This window comes from Rhagoletis zephyria, unplaced genomic scaffold (genome assembly GCF_001687245.7).
Source record: "Rhagoletis zephyria isolate East Lansing unplaced genomic scaffold, Rhagoletis_zephyria_1.1 Rzeph_scaffold_00374, whole genome shotgun sequence".
Taxonomy (NCBI): domain Eukaryota; kingdom Metazoa; phylum Arthropoda; class Insecta; order Diptera; family Tephritidae; genus Rhagoletis; species Rhagoletis zephyria.
In genome coordinates this window covers 234,385-245,683 of record NW_016157458.1, presented here as the reverse complement: position 1 = coordinate 245,683, position 11,299 = coordinate 234,385, and the positions used below count along the sequence as shown (strand labels likewise).

General features: G+C 35.2%; 1 protein-coding gene across 1 annotated transcript in view; it reads left to right on the top strand.

The window, feature by feature from the left end:
- Positions 1-4,161, top strand: part of LOC108359325 (dopamine receptor 1-like) — a 24,118-nt gene extending 19,957 nt beyond the window's left edge. The window contains exon 3 of the mRNA XM_017611147.1: positions 3,624-4,161. Within this exon, the coding sequence (XP_017466636.1) occupies positions 3,624-4,161 (538 nt within the window). The remainder of the gene's footprint in view (positions 1-3,623) is intronic.
- Positions 4,162-11,299: the final 7,138 nt, after the last annotated feature.

Genomic DNA, 11,299 nt, shown 5'->3' with positions numbered 1-11,299 from the left:
GCATGCACAGAGCTATATACAAATTCAATTTCCTCTACGGAGGCTCAAAAAATTAAAATTAAATCGTTACTATCATAGTCGAAGATATCACATATAAATTTCTGTGCCGATTGAAGTCGGTTAAAGCGTGTCGCACATCATCGATTTTGGGTATAGTTAGGATGACAAAAAAATTATTTTAATTTAAAGGAATCTGTACTTTGCCCCTAAACCGTCTGCAAACGCGACCAAACTTTATATGATATCAGTGTTGGTGGTACCGATTCAGGGGATGAGACTGAAAGGCATCGTTCATTTGGTTTTTTAAGGGCCACCCTAATGCATATAAGTGCATAAAGCGAACGCATATAAATGATGGAAAGAAAATAAAATCTTTACTTCTTCGCTCCAACTAGCAAAAAAGGTTATCAGCTCAAAGCAGAGGGTGTTCAGAAACGGGTTGTAAAGTAAAAATTATTAGTTTAGGTTGAAACAACTGAAGAGCAGAACCTTCCTTACTAATTGGCCAATAATAATTACGCCATATACATATGGTATATGTACTAATATCTTTCGATGCTATGAGCAGTGGCATATCTGCAAGGTTTGCTGTCCCACAGGACCTAAGAGTTTTCTCGTTCAAACGGGGTTCTTGATATTCCTACCGTGTTCTTTCTAATTCGTCTACCTTTGTTTGATACACCCATGACCTGTTGATACACCTACGATATCTGGGGCGCTTAAACAGTTTTGCGCTTCTTTGTAGGCCTACTTAACGCCATCCTTTATTAAGTCATGTAAAAGTAAATTCGTAGGGGGTATCTAACTATCTTGATTCCAGCGCCATCTGCCGGTACCCAACACTTCAGAAAGATTTCGGTACCTAATACTTACTTTTCGGTGCCCAATAGAAGATCTACATAGATTTTATTTCGACTACGAATATTTTTCACAATTTTTCAGGCCTACAAAGATAACAGCGTCCGATTCATCTACCAAAAAAAAGGTTTCACTCGGATTTTAATAGGCTAGGCTCCCCTGAACCGCTTCTCTTTTTGGCCTTTATGCGTTCTTATTGGAAGCATAAATATTTCAGTACCGAGTATCGAAAGTATTGGATACCTTTTAAATCGGTACCGAGTGTCGATCAATACCTAAAAGTATCGACTCAGCACATCACTACGGCAATTTTTTTCCAGAATCAGTTCTTATCAAAATGTTAATTTCCGTTAAGCCAGATCGTACAATATAGACGGATTCTTAATGTATCCCATCTGTCGGCATCATTTTTTGCTAAAGTCAGTGTATCATAAATTTAAGGAGGCACGAGCTTTTTTTACTTTTATGTTGAGGTGTAGATGCACACAATCTATTCGGACATCCCACCCGTGAGCATCCGACATATAACTGACTGTGGGTACAGCAGCGGTTTTCCAGTTGAAACCCAGCATGTCAAAGCAAAGCCTCAGAAAGTACTGAAGGCTTTTAAATACAAATGTAAGGTCTGTGGGAATAAATGGGACTCCTAACAGAAACACATCTTCTCCTTTATCGCATACAATAAAAATTTTTGCTTCAATTATATTGGCCATCATTCCTACTTATACTACTACATATTTTACTACCAATCTTGCTCAGTGTTGCCGTTTTGATACATATGTATCCAATTGGATACATTTTCGCCTTAAATTTTGGTGGATACTTCGTGTTTTTCCTCACTGTAAATTTAGACACCTTTTCCCATAAGTATTAGTAAGTTGAAGGAAAGTTTTTTTTTTTTTATTTTTATACGAGCGATTATAGCATTTTTTTAACAGTTGGCTGCTCACCCTCCAAGCAAGAAATTTTCCCTTATTCTTGACAACAGACAAATACAAGTTTTTGAGAATTCTTTTAATTTCATAGATAGTTCCCAATCCAACAGTTTTATAGAAAAATACTGTAACCATAATAACAGGAAATAACAATTTACTGAACTAAATGTAACAGGTCAGAATTAGTTTAAATTAGTATTATATTGATTGACTGGGAAACATTTTTTGCATGTATTATTTGTGGGAATCTAAACGAATAACAAACATCGAACATGCGGAAACTTTGGCCCGTATGTAGTTGTAGTCAGTAATTTCCCATTCCAAGAAATAGGTCTAGGAAAATAGGCGTTTAGGTATAGTACAAATTAAGTCGACACAAAAGTTATTCGCAGCTTTTTTCACAGAAATACCCTTGAAAATTATGTCAAAAAGCTGCAAATAACTTTAAAGTCGACTTAATTTTGACTATAACTACGGGCCTTTGTTTCTTAAATCCCTGTCTAAGGATGGGAAAGTACTGACTACTTGTAAATAAGTTTGTTATGGGGCCGCGTTTGTTTTACATAGATGCACTGTGTAAAAATGTCCGATCTTTTCGGTGGATACATTTGGATAGAGTTTTCGACTTTTGTGAATACTTTAAAGGCTAAGGCAGTGGCAACACTGATCTTGTTCCATTATTAATGTTGGGTGGTTCAAGGTAGCGAAAAAATAATATAAAGTGCTCCAGTTTTTAACTGACTTAATCCAAGCTTATGGTTCTCTGAACGTATGCCGAATATGGGAGTTGTCAACTCTCATCCCTCTTTAGTTTACAAAAGGTCATTCCGTTTAGCAATGGTTTCAAGTTACGGTTCTCTAAATATACCACGTCCACGGGAGGTGACTCGAACACTGGTAAACACTCACCCCTTTCAGATTATTATGAACACCTACTTTGGTAATGTCTACACACCAAATACACTCTCATGCAACTTATGGTTCCGCAGTTGTAGCTGATTTACACCTATGGGATGTGCCACGCCCCTTTTCAGAGTCCCCTTTTTTATACATTATGTTATGTCCGAGGTTACTCTCTAGTAACCAGTCAAAGCCCCATGAAAATCCTTCTAGTAGTTCCGGCGATTAGCAGTTCAAACATACAAATAGACAGACAAAAATTCTAAAAATGGTCCAAATGTATTCTATTATATTCCCTACATTCTGCTAAAGAAATTTTCAATGTAAAGATGCTACTTTTATACAGTTGTGTTAAGGTTCTGGTAAACGATGAGAATGATTCTCATGAAAAAGGGAATTCACTCTCATCCTCCCCGCCTAATTAGTAATGAGAATAGATGTTTACTCCACGATGAAAGTATGTATCCATTCTCATAAGAGTGAATTACTATTCTCATGAGAATTATTCTCATCGTTTACCAGAACCTTTATAGTAAGATATGTCGAAAAGTGACTTTTGTACTGATGGCGACAGTACATATCGAGGGTTTATGTCCAATTCCTTCTATATGCACTTTTCACATAGACTAGGTTCTGATGTTAGAATCCATCGGTACTTACATAATAACGACCACTTAAATATGTTAATTCTAACTTTGCAATCCCAATAGTTAACTCTACTAACAAGTGATTTATGCGGATAAATTTAACATGGTCGATTAATTTTTCTGAAAGTTTTAAATTGAGTGTATTGAATATAAGCCGTCGATATAAGTATACTATATATATAACCATGGATGCATAACTAAATATCCATACATATTTTCTTTCAAAATAATATACGATCGTCATAGGTTTAATTAATATATCTTAAATCTTCCTTTATTTCAGACTTTACTGCTACGCTCAGAAGCATGTTAAATCGATTAAGGCGGTCACACGCCCCGGCGAAGTTGCCGAAAAGCAACGCTACAAAAGTATACGACGCAACAAAAATCAACCGAAAATGTTCAAAGTACGTAACCTGCATCACAGTTCGCCCTACCATGTGTCCGATCATAAGGCTGCCGTAACAGTGGGCGTCATTATGGGTGTCTTCCTCATCTGTTGGGTACCATTCTTCTGTGTCAACATCGTAGCCGCCTTCTGCAAGACCTGCATCGGTGGTCAAACCTTCAAAATACTCTCATGGCTAGGCTACTCCAACTCAGCTTTCAATCCAATAATTTACTCAATTTTCAACAAGGAATTTCGTGATGCTTTCAAACGCATACTCACCACACGAAATCCATGGTGTTGTCGACAAGAAGTTGGCAATATACATCCGCGAAATAGCGACCGCTTCGTAACTGATTATGCGGCGAAAAATGTGGTGATGATGAATTCGGGCCGCTCGTCGGCCGAAATCGAACAAGTGTCTGCGATTTGACCAAAACGCACCGCTTCGGCGTTGGTGTGCTGTGTATCCAGTGCAGATGCTGCATCGCTGACGACGACATACGTTCCGTGAGATTCGGTGACGGTGGCAACCACGACCATGGTGGAAGCTGTGCAGGTTGTGACGGAAATGGAAACGGAATTGGTTTAAATTTGCTGAATTTTCAAAAGGGCATGGAGGAGGAGGTGGTGGAAGCAGTAGGCAGTGTTCGCTTATACATATGTATATAGGCAGATAGCCACTAATGGTGCTGCCGGAGGACACGGGCAAATCAGTGAAGGTGAGTGACCGACCGACTTACAGACCATTAAACAGTTAGTAACAGGGATAAAACAGGGTGAGCAATATAGAGCTAATGAGACTTTTGTAAACCAAAATGGACAGCGTATGCATGTGTGTATGTTTGTAGGCATATATGTATGATGTAAGTATGTTGCGAATAGTATATCAGTAAGTAACAATGTTAGATATAATAATTAACTAAGTGAGACGCTATTTACTGTTAGTGAATTAAATATTAGTATTTGGATAGAGCTTTCTGTGTAAAATGAGTAAGTTCAGCTAAATGATGGTTTTTATGTAGGACAGCAAATTAACTATCTGCCATAAGATTATTTTTTTATAAAAAACTTAGCCGTAAATGTAATTAACTAATGAGTAGTGAAATACTATAACTAACATTTGCGAGTAATTGTAATTTTGAAAACAAAAATTATTGAAAAAAATCGTTAAAAACGGCCTACATCTGAAAATAAGCGTTACTATTATCAATCATTTGTGGTTTAAAAAATGTTATATATGTATATGCATATTATTTCTTTCTGTTAAAAAAAAAATCTTTCGCTGTATAATCTGTGACTTTTAAGTAGAAAAACTTTCTGTAGGAAAAGTGAAAAATTACAATGAAAGGGAAAACAAATCTTATTTGCATTAATAATTTGTGACAATAATCTACTTTTGGTTGTGATAGTTTTTTTTCTTTTTGTGTCGTATCTATGTATTAAATTTCATTTGAAGCAAGTTTTCTATTATGTACCAAAGGATACCTTTGCTTTGCCTTTGCATAATTTTGGTGCATGAAGCAAAATTTTTGGGTAGTCGTTATCTAGGAAAATTAATGATGAACTTGATTCCGCATAACCATCCTCTGGATTTTCGGATTTTGTGTACATCTCGTTACCAGACGCAAATAAAAGCGAGCTAGTGTTTTGACGGCGAAAAAAGACGCTTAAAAAATTTAGTTTAATTTACGAAAAAAGACGCCTAAGAAAAGCTTCGACGAAGAAAGACGCGTAAACATAGATTTATACCTGGCCAAGGACTCCCACTTCAGCATTATTCCCCAAAATTTCTTTGGGGAATTTATATACTGTTACACCCGCAAACATATGTTGACAGCGAAAATAAGAGTCTTTCTTCGCGGATGTTTTTTTATGCGTATTTTTTCTAGCCCGCGCCTTTATTCGTTTTTTTTTTGTGACGATCTATACATATAATTAAATTGTAACAGACCGATGTCTATGCATTATAGATATTAAAGAAAAATTCATATCGGGGGACTTTATTAGATCAACAGAATTTCTAGAATTTTTTGTCTGTCTGTATGTTTGTACGCGCATTACTCGAAAACTAATTCATGGAATCGAATGCAGTGCTCACCTAAACAATGCTAAGAGTCCAACTTAAAATATAGGGGAAAAAATTATGGAGTTGCCACCTGTTTGAAAATTGTAGTTTAAGTAAGTTGATAAGATATAGTAAATATTGCAATATTCCTGTCATAAAAAAAAGCGGTTTAAGAAGGATTATAGTGGAAAATATTTAATTGGATTTAATTGATTAGATAAATTAAATATTTCAATATGTGTATCAAACTAAAGAGGTATAGACATAAGTATAAGTGGGTTGATAAGACCATATATTCTAAGAGATTGGAAATCCTTTTCATTTCAAAATTATTTTGGGTTATGAGCCTAGCGGAAAATATTAGGTGGATAAGGTTAGGCGGCAATACCCATTGGGACACACTTAGAGTTAGCGTCCTTTGCAGTACCACATGGGACTCACAGTTATTCTCGTTCGCCTAGAAAACGCTTGGTACTCAGCAAAAAAAGTGTAAAAACTACATATTAACATTCGTTTCTTTGGGTATACCTCACTGTTACCAGTAAATACTTTTCTGTCAAGTTGACGGACAGTATAGAACACAATTGGAGTGTAACGTAGATGACCAGGTCACGGATATTGAGATTACTCGTGTCCAAAAAAATCACTGCCTAGACTGAAGTTACTTAAATTTTGTATGAGAGATACAAATCTTAACAGTCGTTTCCAAAATTTATATCTGAACAGGATGCCCATTGAAGGAAGCTTAAAAGCTATCAGGCTGCTGAAGTCTTTTTTAACCCAATACTACCGTTTGTCGGTTTTGGAAGAGACCAAAAAAGCTTTGCCAATTGGTGTCGAGTCGGAAAATGTGTCCATTTTGACAAAGCACGTCAATACAAACTAGAGCCTTCGATTTCCCGAGATTTTTCGAGAAGCAGTTTCTCGCGAGGATCGCTTTCTTAGGAGGATCGCTTTCTCACGAGATTCTCGTGTATCGAAAAAGTCGTTATACTCAATTTAAGGCATCGTATTTAATTTAGGGTATTTAAAGCCTGAACAGTTGAATTTCTTTCAAGCGCAATACTCGTTGTTGCTCTCCAGATTATTAACCATGTGCATGTTCCTTTCCATTGAGATCTGTATTTTCCAACCATATAGAGCAATTTTTATTCTAATATTTTTCTGCCAATTTTGTACAAAAATATGGTTCATTCAATTCCTAAACTATGTGATAGAGTCGCGAAAATTCAGTAAATTTTAACTTTTTAATCAGATTTTTTACATAATTTTTTTTTGAGTATGCAGTTTTGCAGCACATTAAATACTATAAAAAGGTGTTTTGCATTTTTTCCCATATAAAGTATTTTCGAGAAAAAATTTTGTGTATAGAAGATACTTCAAAAATCAACGGTAGTTCCCAGCTACTTAAAACTTGCACTTTATTATAATAAAATTGATTGGGCTACAAAGCTGCATACTCAAAAAAATTCTAAAAAAGCTGACTAAAAAGTGAAAATTTTCATGAAAACTTGCAGAATTTTCGTGAGCTTTGCACAAAGTTTAGGAATTATATTTTTAATGTTAAAAAAAAAAACTTTTTTCACATGTCTGAAATTTTTAGTATACGTTCCTTTAGCAACTAGAACGTCCAACATGGTGCAACATTTCAAAGGAACACGCCATACGTTTTTAACGTTTTTTACGCGTTTTTTTGGAAATAGAAAGCGGGCGTAATTTTAGTTCGATTGCTGTACTGAGTTTGGTACAAACTGATAAATCGGTTACCGAGAAACACATACAGTGAACCAAATAAAAACTGGAACGCGACATTTTGGTAAGTTTTGGCTATTTTTCTGTATTTTATTTAATGTTTATTATGTTTTTTTTATTAAAGTATAGCTGATTACTAAACAAACACGATATAAATCCAAACTTCAGACTTTCTGCAAAGATTAAGCCTACCACGACTAGGTTGATTCCTTTTATGCTTCAGAACATTATAACTGGTGTCCGATAACAGTTTTAGGAACGCACCAGCTACAGTATACTAGTTATAAAAGCCACCACTTGACTCTTCATAACTTCTTTTCTCTCACAAGCACATATGTACTTTCAACGGGCTGCATTCGATTCTCCTCTCCAAATACTACCAGTTCATTATAAACTGAAACACGAGCAATCGACGCACCAACGTAAAAATAACAAGTAAGAAAGTCTAAGTTCGGGCGGAGCCGAACATTAAATACCCGGCGCAAATATTAAATATATGTTTTTCACCTTTCCGAAAGCTACCGCTAATTGGTAAGCCGGGTGTATCAATTTTGAGTAAATTAGCTTCCTTAAATTTCGAAATATTGAAGTTTCGAGCATTTCTAAAATTTACCGTCATATGAAAAGCGGCCTCAATTTTAGTCCGATTTCAATAATTGTCAACGTTTTGCTTTTATGTGGCAAGCACAATAACCATACCGAGTTTAGTACAAATTGGTAGAACGGTTACCGAGATACATATATGTGATCATAAGTTGGCGGTGCCCCACCCATTTTCCAAAATTTTATCACAAACGTATTTCTTGCTAAAGAATTGTTGCAAGCGTCGATTTTGAATAAATTAGCTTTAAAATTTACTAATTTATCGAATATTTTGTGTTTCTCTAAATTACCGTTATATGGGATGTGGGCGTGGTTATTGTCCGATTTAAAAAATTTTTGTCATTTGGTATGCTGTACCGAGGCCCAACAACTCTGCCAAGTTTGGAGCAAAGTGGTGGAGCGGTTACCAAGTTATACACATGTAACCATAAGTGGGCGTGGCTAAGCCCATTTTCCAAAAATTTATAATACTTTTATTTTTTGTCTCAAAATTATTGTAAATATCAATTTTGAGTGAATTATCTTCAGCGGTTGCTAAAATATCGCAGTTTTGGTATTTCTGAAAATTGCCGTTATATGGGAGGTAGGCGTGGTTATTGTCCGATTTTTTTAAATTTTCTGCCATTTAGTAGGCTGTATTAAGGCCAATAACTGTGACAAGTTTAGAAAAAATTNTGCTGTATCAAGGCCAATAACTGTGAAAAGTTTGGAAGAAATTCGTGCAGCGGTTACCAAGATATACACATGTATCCATAAGTGGGCGTGGCTACGCCCATTTTCCAAAATTTATAATATTCTTATTTTTCGTCTCAAAATTATAGTAAATATCAATTTTGAGTGAATTATCTTCAGTGGTTGCTAAAATATCGCAGTTTTGGTATTTCTGAAAATTGCCGTTATATGGGAGGTAGGCGTGGTTATTGTCCGATTTTTTTAAATTTTCTGCCATTTAGTAGGCTGTATTAAGNATTGGTAAGCCGGGTGTATCAATTTTGAGTAAATTAGCTTCCTTAAATTTCGAAATATTGAAGTTTCGAGCATTTCTAAAATTTACCGTCATATGAAAAGCGGCCTCAATTTTAGTCCGATTTCAATAATTGTCAACGTTTTGCTTTTATGTGGCAAGCACAATAACCATACCGAGTTTAGTACAAATTGGTAGAACGGTTACCGAGATACATATATGTGATCATAAGTTGGCGGTGCCCCACCCATTTTCCAAAATTTTATCACAAACGTATTTCTTGCTAAAGAATTGTTGCAAGCGTCGATTTTGAATAAATTAGCTTTAAAATTTACTAATTTATCGAATATTTTGTGTTTCTCTAAATTACCGTTATATGGGATGTGGGCGTGGTTATTGTCCGATTTAAAAAATTTTTGTCATTTGGTATGCTGTACCGAGGCCCAACAACTCTGCCAAGTTTGGAGCAAAGTGGTGGAGCGGTTACCAAGTTATACACATGTAACCATAAGTGGGCGTGGCTAAGCCCATTTTCCAAAAATTTATAATACTTTTATTTTTTGTCTCAAAATTATTGTAAATATCAATTTTGAGTGAATTATCTTCAGCGGTTGCTAAAATATCGCAGTTTTGGTATTTCTGAAAATTGCCGTTATATGGGAGGTAGGCGTGGTTATTGTCCGATTTTTTTAAATTTTCTGCCATTTAGTAGGCTGTATTAAGGCCAATAACTGTGACAAGTTTAGAAAAAATTGGTGCAGCGGTTACCAAGATATACACATGTAACCATAAGTGGGCGTGGCTACACCCATTTTCCAAAATTTCTAATATTCTTTTTTTTCGTCTCAAAATTATAGTAAATATCAATTTTGAGTGAATTATCTTCAGTAGTTACTAAAATATCGCAGTTTTCGTATCTCTGGAAATTACCGTTATATTTTCAATAGCAACCTACCTTAGATTAACGGTAACCTACATACCAAATTTCGTCGAGATATCTCAATTTTTGCGCTAGTTATCGTGTACACGAACGGACGGACAGACGGACAGACGGACGGACAGACAGACATGGCTTAATCGATTTCTCTATCCATTCTAAGCATTTATGTATAAATTTGTCAATATCTATCTCGATTCGTTTTGGCTGTTACAAACAACTGTTATGTGAACAAAATTAATATACCCTTGTGTACAACTGGCCTCGGGTATAAAAAATAATAAAAGGATCGTCACACTTTTATTTGTGAAAATTTCCCAATGTTATTTCTGAATTATAATATATATGTAACCTGATTTTTGTTAAAAAAACAGCGAAAATTATGTGTCCCATTAAAAACTGTCGAGTCATACGAAAGTTCGAACTAATTGAGAATTACCCATATGCTCTTACATACGTATGTCTCGATAACTACTCGAAATTGTTCGTGAGTATGGCGATACCCGAGATTGTGTTGAGAACTCGGGTATAGAAATGCTCAAGAGTGTGCGGGCCCTAATACAAATTACACAATTAAATCCAACTGTTCAACTAATTAAGTTTTTCCTACGAATATCTATTTTTCGAAATATAGTACCCAATCCTACATTATTCTATACAAACAGTATCAGTAATTATAATAGATATTGAATATAAAAGCCTTATAAAAGAGAATCAAACAACTTATTAATTTCGCCCTACAAAAGGTTTCGTTTTCGCGTTAACACAAATAAAATTTAGATAATTTCAACTAGATTTTTGTTAAAATTCAATACTCAATGTAATTAAGACTTCTGCAAAGAGTTGCAAAATTTCAATATCAAATTAACAAAATGCAGCAAAGCAATAAAGTCGAAGTGAGCAGCCGAAAGAACTGGCTGGCTTGTGGTTCAACTCACCCCCAATTACTTGGTATTTAGTATTTCGTTTCCTCTGGCATTCTCAGCCATTTCACTCATTTCGTGCCATTTCCAGAATTGCTTATGTTCTACTTTGAATGCATATTTTTGAAAGCTTGGAAGTTTTATGCTGCTTTCGCAATATATTTTACGAATTTGTTGTTAGTTTTACAAACAGGCACTTACTTTTAATTAAGTATTCGAAGTTATTTCCACTAAAGGAAAAGGATATTAAAAAGCAAGTGCAAGCAAACAGGAAAGTGATGGAATGAATAAAAAAAGAAGGTAAAATAAACTTTAGCTGTAAAT